Source organism: Phycomyces blakesleeanus (genome assembly GCF_001638985.1).
Source record: "Phycomyces blakesleeanus NRRL 1555(-) unplaced genomic scaffold PHYBLscaffold_20, whole genome shotgun sequence".
Classification (NCBI taxonomy): Eukaryota; Fungi; Mucoromycota; class Mucoromycetes; order Mucorales; family Phycomycetaceae; genus Phycomyces; species Phycomyces blakesleeanus.
The window spans coordinates 35,886-54,815 of record NW_017265153.1 but is presented as its reverse complement, the minus strand read 5'-3'; the positions used below and the strand labels follow the sequence as shown (position 1 = coordinate 54,815).

The following is an 18,930-nucleotide window of genomic DNA, read 5'->3' as shown; positions in this document are numbered from 1 at the left end:
TAAATACATTGAATGCAATATATAATAATATACGCTTTAGGTTTACACAAGTATATCCGATATGGTATCAGGTTGATTTATAAGCATATGTATTTTTCTCATTAATTTAACCTATACATACTTCCTAGACCGGGCTAATTGTGTAATTATGTTACCTCGGATAATATTGAATAGTCTTATATTAAAAAGCTATATACTTTTAGGATATGTTAAAGAGGTTTACAACCAACTCTAATTAAATTGCTTCCCGTATATTTCTTGGTAAGAGGTCAAATAAACTATAGAATATTTTTGGTATCACAAAACACTATTTGTCTTTTGTTCCTTTTTCTCGCTTTTTTTTTCTGTATTATTTTTTCTGGGGTCATTTCTATTTCCATGGTGATATCCAACTTTAATATATGCTTGTATATATTAACTATATATATATATATATATATATATATACATACATATGTATATCTTGAAATATACTGTCATAGAAATATGATGAGACTCAAATTGAATATCTTTATATTTATACATATATGTCTACTCGACATAAGCAATACTTTGCCAGTGTGAATCGGAGTTGTACCCATAATTGAGTCGTCTTTTTCTTTTCTTTTTCTTTTTTTTTTAATTCTACTTGGTTAGGTGTCACTGGAACTGAATGAATACTTGAGTGTCGCTCCTTTTCTCCATTTCTTCTTTTCTTGAATTATCACTGATCTCTTCAGTTCATCACTTTTCTTATACCGACTCTTCTCTAAAGAGAACAATCGCTCCACACAATCGTTCCATTCATTTCAATCGTCATGGATGCAGTCGAGATTACAGGCTATACCTTTGAACCACCGTCTCAACTCGAGGGTCTCGATAGCATTGTGATCGCAAATGGTCAACGGTAATTCCAACAAATTAGCGATAAAAGTTAAAGAAATGAATTAAATATATTGATATCATATTATTTGTGTGCATAGAATATATGATAAATTGCCAGTAATAGCAAAGTTATCTTGTCAGACTCTTCGACTTGAACGAGAATATCATAGTATAATGCAATTTTATAACCTTCCAGAAGCCAGGACTATGCTTTGTGAGCCACTAGAAAAGATTGTACTGCCAAACGGCTGGGTAGCTGTAATCTTTGTGCGGTATGGTAAGCTAAAATTTGTCATATTTTTTTATATAACCAACTTAAACTCATTTATTCTATATCACTTTCTGTTTCTTTGTATTTACAGGGAAAAATCGCCTAGAAGCATTACAGCCAATCACTACACAAACGCCTGCCTCAGACAGTATATCCTTTGCTTCTCATCCACCCCTTTCCTTGGATGATTTCTTTGATTTTGCAATTCAGGCTTGTAATTGTCTTGAAATAATACACAAAAACCAAAGTAAGAACAAAATCTGGTTTCAATATCAAGGTCTCATATAATTGTCATTATTTGTTGTTGAATCTGCAAGTCGTGCATGGTGAAATCAAACCGGCTGCATTTATATGGCCTGAAAACGATAGCCTCAAGATCTGGAACTTTGGTTCTGGAGTACGTAGCCTAGAAACAAACTTGACGTCTGAAGGCTGGCGAAAAACTGTCCACCGGACAAGTGCGTCCAATCTTTGGCAAATCCTGATCTACATGTCGCCCGAACAGACCGGTCGCACCACATTTCAACCCGATCACCGCACCGACCTTTACAGCCTCGGCATCACCTTCTTTGTCATATTGACCCAATCCTTACCCTTTGCTTATAATAGTCCCATGGAAATTGTACATAGTGTTCTTAATCGCCAAATTCCAAATGTTCATAGTTTTCGTGAAGATGTACCTCCAATCTGCTCACAAATAATTCAAAAATTAACCCACAAGGTAAGTCGCAATTTGAGAAAACCAAGCGCTTTATTAATTAATGTGATCTAATAAAGTCACCCGATAAACGATACACGAGTGCTCATGGGCTCAGAGAAGATCTCAAAGAATGCCAGAAGCAATTAAAAGCTCACGGGAACCCACAAGTAAGATATCGTGGATTATAAAAAAAAGAAAGAAAGAAAGAAAGAAATAGTCTACAATGTTTTTAAATTATTTCTCGTTAATGAATCGTTCAATTTCTTCACTTCTTTCTTTATCTTATACGTATTTGCTTTAGACAGTTACGCCATTTAGGCTGGGAACTTCAGATATTGCTTGTGTTTTTACACTTCCTGCAGGATGTTTTGGCCGTGAGAACGAAATGGAAATAATTAATGGTATTATTCGTCGTGCAGCATATGTGTGTAATCTTGAACGACGACGACGTCTTCAAGGCTCGACATCATCCCTTCTCGTACCACTTGGAGACTCTATTCACAGTACTAGCAGTAGCAGCTGTAGTAGTATTAGCAGCAGTACACCAACGAATACCACTACCACAATAACGGACTATATTCAACCTCGACCTAGTACATCTGCTCGAACACGAACTACGTTGACGCATTGGAAAAAACCTACGGAAGTCGTGGCTATCTATGGTGTATCGGGGGTTGGTAAATCAACCTTGATTCGCTGTATGCAGGAGACAGCACATGAATACGGCTATGTGGCAGTTGCAAAGTTTGACGTACGCCAACCAACACCTTATGGGTGTCTCCTGCGTTGTATGAACATATTTCTAAGGCATATACTGGCTGAGCCACCTGCCGAAACTGAAGCATTCTCGGAAATGCTAAAACAACATCTTTGGCCCCAGGACAACCAACCCGCAATCTCTTTACCAGATCTTTTACTTGACAATGTACCGGAATTATCTGTAATTTTGGGTGACTACTGTCCTGTCGAGCGTGATAGTGAGGCAGACATTAGTGGAGGCGAAATTAAAGCAAGATTTCATTCAGCCTTTATTGCAATATTCCAAGTAATGGTTAACTTCAAGTTTATTACTCTTGTAAGTCTATTTTTTTTGTTTGTGCCATCTAAACAGACTTTATATTAATGCATTAAAAAAATCTAAATGATCATTATAGTTTCTCGAAGATCTGCATCAAGCTGGTAAAACAAAATATATACATTTCTTTTATTAGAGCTTTCAAAAAAGACTGTTATCTAAAATAATAATAATACAATCTAATTTCTATTCTTTCTGCCTGTAGATGAAGCTTCAATTGAACTACTCGAATCGCTCATAACCGCTCGTCTCAACGTACTTGTTATTGTATCCTACCGCCAGGGCGAATTATCTGAATCCGCACTTCGACTTGTTTGCAACGATGATTCATTGGTGACCAATGTAGAACTAAAAAACCTTGATCAGGATGCACTTATGGAGTATGTTCGTACCGCCATGCATCGTCACAAAGACCTCGATACACAACTATTAGGTCCTCTCGTAGAATTTATTTATAGAAAGACAAATGGAAACCCATTCTATGTTGGCCAATTGCTTGTAGCCCTCGAAAAAAAGGGGCTTTTATATTTCACTTGGGAACAAAGACGATGGGAATACAATCTCGACGGCATCAAAAAAGCTGTTGTTCATGGACCGTCTTTGGAAACCGATAAAGACCATGACATTGATAACGAATTCTTGGTTCAGCGTCTAAACGAACTTCCGCCTGACGGCCGTACTTTTCTCAAATGGGCATCTTTTATTGGAAATAGCTTTTCGTATGAGGCAGTTCACTATTTAATGACAGCTCCAGCAGAAAAAGATAGCCAGAGTTTGCTGATGGTATCTTCGGATGATATCTTGGCCCGCAGGCGACCGTGCGATGCTATTAACGGCCTTCAATCTGCTCTCCAACAGGGGTTTATACAACCATCTTCTAATGACGAGTTTCGCTTTTGCCATGATAGATATTCACAAGCAGCTATGGCCCTTGTTCGTCCAGAGAGGCACGACTGGATGCATCTTCGTATCGCATCTTATTTTATAAACCGCCCGTGTGCCGACGCATTTTGGGTGGCAGATCATATTCAAGCTGCTATTACCTTAATTCAACGATATGACGCTAAACACAAACACCGTGCCGCTCTTACGCGCGCTGGAAACCAAGCATACAAGTCAGGAGCACACAATATTGCTTTCTCTTACTTTGCTTCTGCTAGAGATTTACTGGCTCCTGAACCTTGGGTTGACGGTCCAGACAGTGAATACCAAGAAACATTACACATATATATACGTTTAGCCGAAATTAGCTGGTTTATGGGTTATAGCATGACACTCGATCTTCTCAAGACTATTCTTGCCCATGCAAAAACTGCCACTGACCGTGCAGCAGCATATCGTATTCAGCACCGTTATTCATGGGTCCATGGCGAGCACCAAGGCAAAGCTCTGATATTACTTGAGTGCTTACAAGAGCTAGGTGTTGAGCAAATCAAACTGGATTTATCAGATGAAGCCCTGAAAGAACTATATGACAATACTTGGATGGCCGTAACTACACTTGGTATTGATAAAATATCCGAATTACCGGCTTGTAATAGCCACCTTGTACGTACTCGACTTTCTATTCTCGAAGAATTGTAAGTACTATTATTTTTATTACATAAAAATAAGGAAATAATTACGTAATTAACAAGCTTATTTAATTTTCATTTATTTATCTGGTAAATAATACAGGTGTCTTTGGGCATTTCAACGTAATGAAGTCAAGACAGTTCTGATAGTAGGGTCTCGTCTTATACTCAAGACCATCAGATGTGGAATATCGCCTACAACAGGAGTCGGGTTCGTGTTCTTTGGAATTGCGTCAATGCATCTGTTCAAGGCATACGAGTTTGGACAGCAAATGGGCGAAGTTGGTCTTGGACTTTGTAAAAAATTTGGTGGTAATTCAGAATTGGCAACTGCCAATTACCTTTACGGTACATTTCTAAGCTCATGGAAAAACCACTATCGCGCCGCACTACCTATGTTTCGACAAGCACTAAAACAAAGCCTGTTGAGTGGGGACCGTTTGTATGCGATATTTTCACACATCCAGATTGTGATGGGTATGCTTCTTTCGAGTCATCCTTTAGAGGATACACTGAAAGAAGCTCAACTGTGCGCTGAACAGGCCGCACTTGCACACCGACCAGGGAGCACGCCGCTCTATATTACGACTGTTATTCGGGCAATTCGAGCGTTTCAAGGAAAGACTATGTTGACTGAAGACCGCTTATTTGATGATGATACGTTTAAGGAAGAGGCATTTGTTGCTGAAATGAGTGAATATGGCCATACATCGGGATTGCCAATGTATTGGTATTTTGCAATCAAACTTATTACATTGACTGTTTATGGATTCGACGAAGCTGCAATCAAGATTGGTGATAAATACGCTCAATTATCAGTAATCCAACCATCATTTCGACACACTCATCTCATGCTTTTCTGCCATACGGTATCAATGTTGCGTCTTAAACGCAAAGACAAGAACAGTTCAGACTTTGATGCCTTGATACAAAGAAATCGAGATACTTTGGCCGAATGGGCTCATCAGTCCCCTATTAACCTGGCCATGTTTGTATCTCTCATCGACGCCGAGCTAGCTTCGTTCTCTGACGACCGTAAAACTGCCCAAGATCTCTATGAACTTGCAATCCGACAAGCCAAAGAAGGAGATTGGGGGTCTGAGATCAACATTATGTATGAGCTTGCGGGTGAATACTATATCAGGGCAGGATTGGGGCAAATTGGTATGATGCTAATTGAAAAGGCCGTAGCTGGTTGGCAGTTACGTGGCTGTCATGGAATGTCTCAATATCTTGTAAAACGTCATGGGTTACTAGCCGATTATGATAACATGGTTGCCGCACGAGATGTCGAGGTTCAGACGGAACCTCTACATATGTCTACACCACGACAGTCTTCATTCGATGACCTTAGCTTTGTTGCAACCTGTGCTGAAAAGAGTGTAGACGAGCATGCCACACCAGAAGAAATGCTGATGACATTGGATATGGTAGATCTTGTGTCTATTCTCAAAAGTAGTCAGATTATCTCTAGTGAGATGAACTTTGAACTCTTGATGGAGCAGATGCTTGGTGTAAGTATATTTAAGCTTTTAACAATAACTGCTTAGTGATATTTATATACTTTATTAGATAATTTTGGAGAACTCTGGTGCTGCTTCTGGTGTTATTATCATCAAAGAGAATTCATCATTTTATGTAATGGGATGTGGATCTCAGTCCAAGGGTAACTATTTCAGATACTGTAAGGAGTGGTCTGTAGCAACTACTAATCGGATGCTGTTATCTACTTACAGGCTGCGAGATTTTCAAAACACCACAGCCACTTTCCGAAGATAACGATTCACTGATGACTCGCGTGGCTCATTATGTACTTCATGCACAAGAATCTATGTTAATTTGTGATATCCAGAGAGATCCACATTTCTCCGATTTTGCCACTACACCTGTATCAATAATATGTACACCAATTACACACAAAAGTGCAGTTGTTGGATGCATTTACATTGAAAGCGCAGTAGGATCACTTACTTCGCGACATGAAATTGTAATGAGGCTACTATCCCAACAAATCGGCATCTCAGTCACCAATGCTCTTTTGTTCAAGAGTATTCAAAAGGTTACATATGCCAATGTCAAGATGATCGAAAGTCAAAAGGCTGCACTCGAGGAAGCCCGACAGAGCAAAGAAGCTGCTTTGCGCGCCATGAAACTTAAGGCGGATTTTTTGGCTAATATGTCTCATGAGCTGCGTACTCCATTCTCAGGATTCTATGGTATGATATCGCTTCTTTCTGAAACGTCACTGGATGCCGAACAGACAGATATCGTATATACTGCCAAAGAGAGTTGTGAAATGTTATTGCGTATAATTGGTAAGCTTTTGATTTAATTGTGTATCATGTGTTTTGTATTAATCCTCACTTTTCTTTTTAAAAAAATCATAAAAGATGACCTATTGAACTTCTCTAAACTCGAGGCTGGAAAGGTTGTATTGGATCTTGGACCAATGGTAGTCAAAGAAGTAATTGCAGACACTATCGAGATTCTTAGTTCATTGGCGGCTCGAAAGGGACTCGAATTGGCTTATATTGTTGATGCCGATGTACCAGATACAGTAATTTGTGATTCGTCTCGTTTGCGTCAGATATTGACCAATTTGCTGGGCAATGCGATCAAATTTACACATCAAGGTGGAGTGGTGATCAAGTGCATGATAGATGATGCTGAGTCGCAGGACGATTCAATTCATCTCAAATTTGAAGTTTTGGATACTGGTATTGGAATAAACCCAGAGCAACAGCGCAACCTTTTTGAGCCATTTTCGCAGGTCGATGGCAGCACTACTAGGTACGCATTACTTTAATTTTATGTAATTTACAAAACTATCTCTATCGAAATATTTACATTTTTCTTTTATAGAATGTACGGTGGCACTGGTCTAGGTCTTTCGATTTGTCTGCAATTGGTCCGATTGATGATGGGCACTATATGCGTAGAATCTGAGCCCGGGCAAGGTTCTAATTTTTGGTTTACTGTAAACGTAAGCCAAGCAAGCGAGACTCCCAAAAACTCGAGTGATTGTGCAGCCATGGCTGCACTCTATAGCAAACGTTCCTTGTTATTGGCAACGCACCATGATCCTACTTCTTACATGCTACAATCTTTACTTCCGGAATTTAAAGTCAAGCGTACATCCGATGTCCAACATGCGATTGCCTTGGCTCTCAAAGAACATCACGACATTTTATTGCTCGATGTTCCACCTATTCCAAATAGCTTTATTGCCCACCAACTCCAGAGCATAGATGACGATCCAGAGTGCGATCTTCATATTATTGTACTCTACACACCTGCTACAGAAGGACACAAGGTTGCTGCAGAAGCAACCAACTCAGCATCTGAACGACGTGGACGAATTGTTAAAATGGCTAAACCCGCAAGACGATCTAAGCTTCTCAAGTTAATTGAACAGGTTATCGACCATCCACGGCAGAGTCCACAGCCCACTAGAAAATCTCCTTTGAGCGGATACAAAATGTCAGACTACTTCCAATCAAACGAACTTGCATATTTCTTGCAAAGACCAGTTCTTATCGCTGAAGACAATATGGTTGCTCAAAAATTATTAAGAAAACAGCTCGAAAAAATGGGATTCAAAGTAGAAAGCGCAAATAATGGCGAAGAGGCGGTTCAATTATGGGAGCAAAGGCCACCAAATTATTTCTGTATTGGGTTCTTTGATCATCACATGCCAAAGGTAAGCTATCTTAACATATTCTGGTATTGTAACCAGTTGATCATAAAGCTGAATATTTTTCTGTATTATAAAGTGTGATGGCGTTGAAGCAACAAAAAGAATTCGCCACAGTGAGACGATGGCCGAAGCAGAAGGCACAACGCGAGGGAGATTATCAATTATTGCTTTGACAGCAGATGTTCAGACCTCAGCGCGTGATGTATGCTTTGGTGCGGGTATGGACGGCTATCTCACAAAACCTTTGATCCCAAAAGAGCTTTCAATTATCTTACAACAACTTTACCCACGATCAGAACTAGAGTCTGAAGTAAAGGAGCTATCATAATGCCGCAAAGAAATGGCTATCAATTAACCTTTTGTACAGATCTCGATACACATTTATTAATAGCATATAAATCTCTCTCTCTCTCTATATACTATATGCACATGTATGTATGATTCTCTATACTATATCATATATTTCTTTTTTATCTCATCACCATACATTTCTTTCATGGATTTGTTTCTTTTTCCGCGTTCTCCAAAGTCTCTAATAAACATTTATCAAGAATCTCTAGTGTTTTCATACGCTTATTTAATATCAGAAGCGAGTCTGGAGGGTTCTGTTTCAGATGACTCATTGTGGTTGGGTGTGCTGGTAAAGTAATGTTGGTGTTGAAATTTAAGACATTCATTCCCCCAACTAGTCCATCCGGGTGTTAGGCATCTTGCAAACAGCTCGAGACATTTAGGTTTATTGGGCAAGTACGGTGCCAGAATACCTACCATTAACTTATAAATATCGCTCTTTTTCTTTTTTTTTCCGTTTAAAAACAAAAACCTACTATCAAGAGGCGGTTTTCTTGAATGTCGATTAGAGGGTACGCTGGCAAGAATACGCGGAGGTATGTTTATATTACTCGGTATTTCTCCTGTGCTCTCTGGTATCCTCCGACCGATGATTAACTGCTCGTATGGTTTGCGATGTGGAGAGTCAAGTGGCATAACTGGTTCGCCTTTGGTAGTAAGTTTAAGCCAGTACCAGTCAGTGACCCAAGTGACACCCCAGGCCTTAAAAAGCTTGTCTATCACAAAACGTCTGTATTTTGGCCTGTTGGTTACCCAAACAGCTACAAGCGAAGGGTGCTCTTCGCTGAGAAGAGAGGGTAAAGGAATCTTGAAGAAATCATAAATATCCTGAGTTTCATAATGAGAAGAACGATGGACTTGAATTTACAGTTAGAAGAAGTATTATACATATTTATATATCACTCTTTATACGCATTACCACTCTTATTGGGCCATGGTGGGTCCATTACAATACAATCAAATCCTTCGATGTTTATAGCTGTGATATACTGTACATCAATAAAACTGATAAAAAAAACTCGGTCTGTTTTATATTTACCATGATCTGTTAAGGTATCCATGCTTGTGTCCAGATCACTCATCAAAAAAAAAGATTTTGAAGGAATTAGATAATTATGATCCTTGGATAGAGATAATGTCCGACAATAGTCGGATGGATTGGAGACAACTGTATCAAATACACTAAGAGTATCCATCTCTGTACAGTCTATTGATATTTTTTGAATGAGATGTTAGACTTCAGACATGAAAGAAAGAAAAAATTAACAAACCATCATACCCTCTTCCAAAAATATTGGTTCACGGATCTCTTGAAAAGAAAATCTACGAGTGGCATTGACAAGACTAGCCAGCTGTGTGAAATCAAGTAAATCCTTATCTTCTCTGACTTTTGTTTGAGTCTGGTCATGGTTCTTCCACACCAATTGAACTTCCTCTAGACCTGTCAATAGCAAATCTCTGATCTCGTTATGTCGCTTATCTGTCTCTACTTCAGTCACACTTCTCTCGATCTTTTGACGTTTTTTTGGTTGTCTGTCTTCAGTGGCTTTGTCGGCTATGACAGGCTTGGCTCTAAAATAAGGCTCATGGACCTCAAAGTCGCCGACACACAAAGCCCATGAGGCTTCTTTGCCAATAAGACCCATTGAGAATGCAGCATGACAGTTGATAATGTCGACATGTTCTGTGGTTGCAGCTATACAATTCATACAATGAATTTATATTTGACTATTTTTGTATTTTGTATTTCTTCAAACAGAGAGAATGAAAGAAAAAGAAATTTTCTAATGTCGTTTGCAAGTCCCCTTTCTTTCTTTTTGTCATGGGTTTGTTTTCTTGGTTTGGTGCATCCGCTCCTGATCCCGACTTAATCCCAAAGAAAACAACTTGTTACCACATTGTAAGCTTTGATTTAAATAAAGGTCAATAATAACAACAACAATCATAACAATGTCTTTTAGGAGGGTTTCCTGTCTTGTTCCTACTTCCATGAGGCAACTAATGTGGCTGACAAATTAGCCAATGCTCATCCAAATGTCAAAGTCAATGTTAATGCATTTATACGAGACCAATGGAAAGAACGTTCGAAAGAGCTCCAAAAGACTTTCAATACATCCCATGCAACTTCCCCGTTTATTTATGAAGGCTGTGCCTCAAAAGACGAAACATTTGTGGGGGGTTATACTGATTTTGTGGAAAGAATTAAGAAGACACACCCCAAACATACAATCTAATATATACATTATATATATATATAATTCAATAAAAGCATCCTTTTTCCTTTTCGGCACCTTAGTTGGTGCCTAACTCGTAAAGAGCAAAGGTCCATGAAGGATCCTGTTTGTAGACTGAGCAATCAAGCAAGACAAAGCCCATGTACATGAATGCGCGAAGATCGACTACATAAATAATGCATGCAGTAGTGTGAATCTCAGGTTGAACAGAGGGAAAAATAATCAAATGATGTCTTGTAAAACTTACCTAAACTATCTTGATGATTGTCCAACATGATAATTAGAGAATTACACCCGGGTCGAAGTTCTGCTAAATCTATCAAATAAGCCATACTGTGTTCTTGTATTAGTAAGATGGTTTTTGTACTTTTATAGTAATGAAAGAGACAGAAAGAAAAATAGAGAAACATACCACGCCTGTAGTTCACCCTGTTGCCATCCATCACAATAAGTTATATGATGGGGAAGTGTGACAAACACGGTGTCGTTGACCATAAAGACATAGCACTGGATGAGTCGGGTATTACCCGATAATGTCTTACTGGCAATCACAAGGTGTTCTACGGATGAAGGGCTATCGAGGAAGGGGAACATGAGGAGATCTGAAGGCTCTATTAAAACAGTCAAACGAAGCTGTCCGACTGAAATGAACGGACAACATTTTTACCTTTAGGTGTTATGGACTCTAAGCTCATCATATGTGTTTCAACTATGGATGCTACACTCTCGGTGAGGCCTGGATTTGAAGACTCATTAGTAGGATCAAATGCGTAGCTTGAGCCTAGGGCATAACGTATTGATTTCGATATTTGTTTGAGAGGTATATATTCTTTAGAGTTGGCAAGTAGCATGTCTTGCACAGTAATAAGAGCTGTGTTTTTATAAGACTTTTTGGTTTTGAAAGAAGAGAATTGGATGCGTAAAGGAGAAGGACGATTGTCTTGGCCAGTGCTACGAGCTCTTATGGGCTTCCTTGAGGATTCTGTCTCTTTCTCTACAAGACAACTGAGTTTGTCAGACAATAAGAAGTGCACAGTGATATAAATGTATGGTCCTTACACTTGAAAGAGAAGGAATCGAACGAGAAAATAAGTGAAAAAAGGGGGATAAAGTGCAAGTAAAAAGAAGAATGAAAAGAAAAGAAAATCAAGAGAATAAGAATGAAAACTTGAAATGAAGCTTGCCACGTTCCGAAAACACGTTTTATAGCCCTTTGAAATTCCGAGAAATACAAGTGTTCCGGCCCTTCCTTTTGTTCATTGCATCCCATCTCACATCTTGATGCCTTGTGAATGTAGAAAAAAAATGAAAGTTGATCTTTTATATTAAAGAGAAACTTTCTAATGGGCCTGTACATAAAACTCCTGGAATATCTTTCAAGTTATAATAGACAATTATTGAGAAATATACTTGAAATATTCAAACAAACGATTAGCCTGTTTGAGGCGTTATTTTACAGCATAACGAAAATGATATAAAAGAAAGGCCGCACTCCATATATGTATAGAAGCTGTAATTGATTTTCTTGATATGAGTCAATAAAAAATAAAGAGGCATTGTTCAAATACTAAAGGACTTTTGTATATTCATATTTTGAATCGTTATTTTCGGAATGAACCATGTTATACAATCTACATATCTATTTAAGTATAATAAAAACATTCAAATCAAAGAGTACTTAACAATAACCTAGTTACTTTTTCTTTACTTGTCCTAAATTTTTATTGCTATAAGAACTAATTTAATTTACAAGATACACCAATTAATCAAGTTTGAATTTTGAATGGTGTTTAAGTGATGAAAATTGTGTTTAGGTAAACACGTTTGCTTTACTTCTCGACTGCAATCTTAAAATATTCACTACCTGCCTTTTTCTTTCGTGTATTAAATTTGTTGCGAATCATCAAAAGGCTCGCTTTAATTAAAAAAATATATCTCGAGCATCATCATAAAACATCAAGGATAAATAAAAATAATTGTCCCTAGGGACCTGGATTTTTCTTTCTAATAAAATTTTAGCTAGTTAATTTGACTCTAGTGTCTTTTGTTCCGGACCTTATTTATATGTTTACTTACAAACAGAATCAGGTATTTTCTTTTGACAGAATTATCCAAGGACAGCATGGGGCTAAAAAAAATAAAGTATTGTTCGGCCAATATTAATTCCAATAGCATCTTGTAGCTTACACATCAGCTTTAAGTATACGCACAAAGCTTGTAATTTATAAATGTCAAGAACAAAATTATAAAACACCCGTTGGGAATTATACAGTTGGTGTTGTGGGAGACTATGACAAGTCTCGGTACTCCCAATACTTTAACTTTTGTACAAAACTGAGAAGATAAATGAAGATTAATATCAAGTTGCATTAACTTGTCCCATTTTATTCTTTCTTTTCCTTTTCCTTTTACCTTATAGATCTTGTTGTTGGCATAAAAATATACAAATAAATAAATATATTACTAGCTATAATATTCTCACAATATTATATTTTTATTATTTAAAAATACCTTTTAAAAAGTAATAATAATAATATTTTATAATTATCCATATACACTTTTTTCTTCTTCAGAATGGGCTATTACTCATATTTCTGGAACAAACTTTATTTTGTTTCCATGACAACTTAATTTTTTTATCATTATTTTTAACCAATCAGTCTCATTCAATTCCTGCAAATAGAAAAATTGACTTTTGGCATTAATGTTTTCGGAAACTCTATGGTACCGAAATACCATTCAATTCCTTGGAATCTGGCAGGATCCTTGTTTTGGGAATTTTACTCTTAAATATAACAGCTTCAGTACAAACTTCTCTATATTCATGACGTCCTTGATCTATGACGCAGAAAATAGATCGTTGGACAAAGCCTGTGTGTCTGTTACCCCTGGCCCTATAAACCCCATGATCGTGGGAGACTTACTTTTAAAGACCTTTCTCTGTTCATCCCTCTAATTAACAAATTCATTCCTCTTGTTTTTTTTACTGTTACTGATCTTATCTTCATCCAATATCTTAAACTCCTTGTATTGAAACCATGGTATCTCGGATGGCATCTGTAGCCTATCGTGGCATGTTGTTAAACACTAGCAGAGGATTAAAATCCAATGCCTCCCAGACTGGCCCTCGGTCTGTTGGATTGCGAAGAGAAGACAAGAGTAGATGGGAGAGAAGAGCTGCCTTAACACCAGCTACAGTCGAGCAATTGATTTGCGATACTGGCAGTCGTATTTATGTCCAACCGAGCACTAAGCGCATCTTTTCAGATGAAGCATACAGAAAAGTAATATGAAATGCTAAAAACAACAGTTTATGTTATTTATTATTATTACTATAACTATTTTTCTATTCTTGCTCTTGTTGACAGGCAGGCGCTACAATCACGGAGGATATTTCTGAGGCAGATATTATTCTCGGAATAAAAGAGGTTCCTGAAGAAGCTCTGATTGCAAACAAGACCTACCTATTCTTTTCTCATTCACATAAGGGAAATCAAAAAAATATGTCAATGTTGAAGAACATCCTCGAAAAGGTAATATAGCTCATATACACCGTGGGAAGTTTTTATGTATTTCGGGAAAGTTGGCTGATTGGCATCGTTCCACAATTAAACTCTATAGGACATTCGATTGATTGACTATGAACTCATGAAAGATTCGTCTGGTAAAAGATTAGTAGCCTTTGGACAGTTTGCCGGAAATGCTGGTATGGTTGACAGCCTACACGGTATGGGCCACAGATTTTTAGGAATGGGCTATAGTACACCTTTTATGGTATGTTTTATATATAAGCGTGCTATGGCTGATCAGAACTGACCAAGTACGCATCTCCAGTATCTGGCAATGGCACACGGATATAAGTCTCTTCAAGATGCTAGACAGGCTGTTGGAGCAATGGGAGCAATGATTGAAGAGCAAGGAACACCCAAAGACTTTGGGCCTCTTGTTTTTGGATTTACAGGGGCAGGAAATGTAGCGCATGGCGCATTGGATGTTTTCAGGGAGCTTCCGCACGAGTTTGTTGCAGCTGAAGATCTTCCGCTACTAGTTAAAGATAAAAGTAGGCAGCGTATAAATATGTTAATGTTAATGTAAATATATACTAATTTTAACATATGTACTTTAATAAATAGATCCAAATTTAAACAAGCTTTATGCGACCCATTTAGCTATACCAGACTACATCCAACACAGAGACGGAAGCCCCTGTACAGATCCCAATGACTATCTTTCCAATCCTAGTGGCTATCAGTCAGTTTTTCATCAGAAAGTAAAGTATCAAAAATAAAAATAAAATTCCACGGGCTAAATTGTACTACTAAAATCTTAGGTTGCCCCATTTGTTAACACGGTTGTTACGGGTGGCTATTGGGATGACCGCTATCCGCGACTGTTGACCAACTCACAACTCAAAGAATTACAAATTCAGCAACAATTGGGACATATTCCAAGAGGTAAGATGATGACACTAGCTGACATTGTATGCGACGTAAAGGTAAATATATATACATACAATAAAGTATATGCTTCAAGTGCAAGCCGAGTAGTGACAAGCAATTGTTTTTCATCAGGGAGCGTTTGAGTCATTGTCTCATAGTACAAACATCGACAATGGGTTCTTCTATTATGATGCTATCAACAATATCGAACATGAAAAGTAAGATAAAAGCTGTACATATTAAGCAACTGTTGCACAAACACTAATCTTTTACTACAGTGCCGAGGAAGCGGGTATGCAAATAATGGGAGTCGATATCCTTCCGGCAGAGTTGCCTATCGAAAGTAGCCAGCATTTCAGTAACGTCCTGTATCCTCATTTGAAAGAGCTCGTAAGTGATAGTGTGGATAGTATATTATGTATTCTTATCTGCTACCTGTAATAAATAAATTAAATAAAAAAACACATAGGTAACTTCAAATGCGATAAAACTTTCCGAACTTTCAGCTACTTTGGCTAATGCAACTATTGCTGACAAAGGAAAGCTCACTAAGGAATACAAAGGGCTCGAGGGCAAATTGCCTTTACAAAGCAAGAGCTTCCAAGCATCATCAGCTAATAATTCTGGACCTGCTCAACTCAAGACAGTACTACTGTTGGGTTCCGGTATGGTAGCAGGGCCACTTGTGGAGCATTTATTGAAACGCCCAGATGTTCGTGTTGTGGTCGGTAAGTAAATATTCATCTAAGTATTGATTCGAAAGTCGATGATAGCAAGATATCATAGAGCGTTTTTTTTTCTCAGGCTGATGTATTCTATAAACAATATCAATAACAAATTATCTTTAGCCAGTAACATGGCAAATGAGGCCAAAGCCTTGGTAGCAAATCACGATCGAGCTGAGTCTGTTGGCTTGGATATTTCCAATGGCTCTCAGCTTTCAGGCTTGGTTTCAAAGGCTGATGTGGTGGTCAGGTAATGTGCTGATTGTAAAATACGGACGATCGTTAATAGAGGTTAACTGGATATTCTTAGCTTTGTTCCTGCTTTCCTACACCCAAAAGTAGCCAAGGTATGCATTCAAGAGAGAAAACATATGGTGACTGCCAGCTATGTATCTGAAGAAATGCAAGAACTCGATGATTTGTAAGTAAAATACACTAGCTATAGAAACGTATTGATGTTTTCGCTTTATGCAGAGCAAAAAAAGCCGGGGTATTGATTATGAATGAAGTCGGGCTGGATCCTGGAATTGATCATATGTCAGCTATGAAGATTATTGATGAATCCAAGAGACGTGGCTCCAAGGTAAAAATTCACGTTCCTGATATTGTTTATAGATAACTAAATAACAATGACTGTGTGTATTTATCAGATACGGTCTTTTATCTCTTGGTGTGGAGGACTACCCGCTCCAGAGGCTTCGAATGTGCCACTAGGATACAAGTTCAGTTGGTCACCAAGAGGTGTATTGACTGCTAGTGGAAACACAGCCACCTATTGGACAGGCGGAAAGGTATGACCGATATGCACCCACACACAAATATTAGTATGCTTACATCACATAATAGAGATTTACTATCCCTGGTGAATCGTTGCTAAGACAGCATTTCCCTGCTGTTCGCACATCATACAAAGGATTTGTTTTCGAGGGCCTAGCCAACCGTGACTCCTTGAGTTATGTAGATACTTATGGTTTGGGTGATCTATCAGATATGGATACTATGTTCCGAGGAACACTTCGTTACCAAGTATGACAGCTTGAGATCCAAAAAAAAGGGTGACAAAGGTTATCTAATTAATCGTGTATAATATGTAGGGATATTCTGATGTTCTTTATGGATTCAAGAAACTCGGATTTTTGGACCAAACAAGCCAGTTGTCTAAATGCACTAGCTGGGTATATATATTAAAGAAGGGGGAGAATGTGTAAAGATAGTTAGTCGGTTATCTTACTTTTATATATGTATTTCTTATAGGATGGCTATTTTAATCAAATTCTTAATGCTGGACAGACTCAAGATAGAACGGATGCCATGGTTTTAAAGCTTGGTCTTCCCAAAGATCATCCTATGGTAGAAAAGGTTTTGGATGCCATGCAGGCTCTCTCCTCGCCTCAAATGAACCAAGTCCAGTTCCCTCAGAATGTGAGTCCACTGGATGCCTTTTCTGTTCTTTTGGCCCACCAGTTACAGTATCTTCCCGGAGAACGCGACATGGTTGCGATGCATCATGAATTTGGAATAGAACACTCATCAGGAAAAAAGGTACGTATTTATGCATTTATGTATGTGTGTATTTATGCATGTGTGCATGCATATATGTATATGCATAGATATAAATATATATATTTATAGATTATTTTACTTAAAGCACATTTAATATAGGAAACTGTGACGTCCACGCTGATTCATTATGGTAATGATCATCATACTGCTATGGCAAAAACAGTTGGACTGCCTGCTGCGATGACCACTGAGCTTGTTCTGGATAATAAGATTCCCGAACGCGGTATCCTGCGTCCTACATCTTCACATGTGTATCTTCCAGTCCTAGATCAATTGGAACATGTAGGAGTGCAGTTTGTTGAAAGCGTTCAGGCGTCACATCCTATTCGTCTTGATGGAACTGGAAGCGGTGCATGGGATTAAATATTTGGCTAAGCACTACACATTAATATCCAATAGTAAAGAATAATTATAGTTAAAATTATGCCGCTGATTGATGATTGATGGTGGCGTGATAAATGAATTTTACTAGTTCAAATAGTTTATTAGTCACGGACACTTATACAAGATATTCGTTGTTTGATAGGTAGCAATTTAAATATATAGTATTTGAAAGAGGTGTAGATAATCAGTTGTGTATATTAAAAAAGGGGTGGATAAAGGGGGGGCAAAAGGGGGTAATATTTGTCAAAGTATCGTGGAATAGAGGCGATACAACGCGGTGGGACAATTTAATAAACATCTGCAGGGAAATAACAGACTCTAACAAGCATTTGAAGAATAAAATCCTTTAGTTAAAAGGCGGGCTAACTATAGAATTCATAGTGCTATATATCTATTGCTCTAGTATTAAAGTAGCTGAACAAGTCGTCTCCTTTTCTAATATACAGGAGATCAGCTACATTTAACACTCTACTTGTTTTCTTTATTTTGCTTCCTCTTTCTTTCTGTATTCATGTTCTTTCATCTAATTTTATGTTGATTATATGGTTATCTAATATACTTGTACGATAATGGCAATAAGACTAAAGAGATATTCCTTGTGCTCCCAATCTGTAGTCTACCAGTGATACCTTGGTTAAAGAGAATGCTGAATTGATATGTTCAATCAATTCATTTGCTTCAATAGGATTTCTAGATCTGATCGACCAGTGTCACCAAGCAAAAGGTTTATGCTAGACTAAGTCTGAACATGGAGTGAAGAAGGAGAAATGGGGTGGCAGTAATCCTGATTTTGTCTTGAACTGCAAACCTTTTTTCTTGTTTCAGAATTCAATTCAGATATATACATTTGTCTTATTCTTGTGGTTTGATTCTCCTCGACACATCAAGAACAAGGAGAGGCAGGATTTTGAATATTTTACGATGCTATTTGTAAATAGGTGCAAATTAAAAGAGAAAGAAAGAAAATATTAATAGACAGTAGTAACATCAAAGAAGTCATTATTTATATTATACTATATTGTAAATTAAATGAATATGTTAATATTAACGGCC

The 18,930-nt window shown here is 37.8% G+C and overlaps 4 protein-coding genes across 4 annotated transcripts; 2 read left to right on the top strand and 2 right to left on the bottom strand.

The window, feature by feature from the left end:
- Positions 1-797: 797 nt before the first annotated feature.
- On the top strand, positions 798-8,509 carry PHYBLDRAFT_73386 (Serine/threonine kinase hybrid HK; the record flags this gene model as incomplete). Its single annotated transcript, XM_018442844.1, has 14 exons — positions 798-886; positions 963-1,141; positions 1,227-1,382; positions 1,453-1,856; positions 1,913-2,002; positions 2,137-2,910; positions 2,990-3,014; positions 3,116-4,490; positions 4,588-5,998; positions 6,057-6,168; positions 6,221-6,799; positions 6,875-7,274; positions 7,347-8,184; positions 8,258-8,509. The coding sequence occupies 14 exons, from the start codon at positions 798-800 to the stop codon at positions 8,507-8,509; spliced, it is 6,684 nt and encodes a 2,227-aa protein (XP_018287798.1).
- A 245-nt stretch (positions 8,510-8,754) lies between these two features.
- On the bottom strand, positions 8,755-9,593 carry PHYBLDRAFT_116012 (hypothetical protein; the record flags this gene model as incomplete). The annotated part of the gene is made up of 3 exons (XM_018428491.1): positions 8,755-8,945; positions 9,009-9,389; positions 9,452-9,593. The coding sequence occupies 3 exons, from the start codon at positions 9,591-9,593 to the stop codon at positions 8,755-8,757; spliced, it is 714 nt and encodes a 237-aa protein (XP_018287797.1).
- Positions 9,594-10,820: 1,227 nt separating this feature from the next.
- PHYBLDRAFT_159674 (hypothetical protein) lies at positions 10,821-11,859 on the bottom strand. Its single transcript, XM_018434035.1, has 5 exons — positions 11,826-11,859; positions 11,434-11,760; positions 11,179-11,377; positions 11,014-11,099; positions 10,821-10,931 (listed from the first exon to the last, which is right to left on the bottom strand). The coding sequence occupies exons 2-5, from the start codon at positions 11,615-11,617 to the stop codon at positions 10,825-10,827; spliced, it is 576 nt and encodes a 191-aa protein (XP_018287796.1). The 5' UTR covers positions 11,618-11,760; positions 11,826-11,859; the 3' UTR covers positions 10,821-10,824.
- A 1,981-nt stretch (positions 11,860-13,840) lies between these two features.
- PHYBLDRAFT_116084 (hypothetical protein) lies at positions 13,841-17,856 on the top strand (the record flags this gene model as incomplete). Its single annotated transcript, XM_018428497.1, has 17 exons — positions 13,841-14,050; positions 14,135-14,299; positions 14,388-14,540; positions 14,601-14,826; positions 14,900-15,036; positions 15,097-15,261; positions 15,338-15,423; positions 15,484-15,607; positions 15,675-15,933; positions 16,054-16,180; positions 16,241-16,351; positions 16,405-16,513; positions 16,581-16,721; positions 16,777-16,956; positions 17,025-17,132; positions 17,221-17,472; positions 17,593-17,856. The coding sequence occupies 17 exons, from the start codon at positions 13,841-13,843 to the stop codon at positions 17,854-17,856; spliced, it is 2,817 nt and encodes a 938-aa protein (XP_018287795.1).
- Positions 17,857-18,930: the final 1,074 nt, after the last annotated feature.

Excerpts from the sequence above, each read along its gene's own strand:
- PHYBLDRAFT_159674 (XM_018434035.1), bottom strand. The coding sequence starts at position 11,617 with ATGCTACTTGCCAACTCTAAAGAATATATACCTCTCAAACAAATATCG. Across the intron at positions 11,100-11,178 it reads CAGGGTGAACTACAGGCGTG|TATGGCTTATTTGATAGATT; the intron begins GTATGTTTCTCT and ends ACAAGAACACAG. Across the intron at positions 10,932-11,013 it reads CAATCATCAAGATAGTTTAG|TCGATCTTCGCGCATTCATG; the intron begins GTAAGTTTTACA and ends TTATTTATGTAG.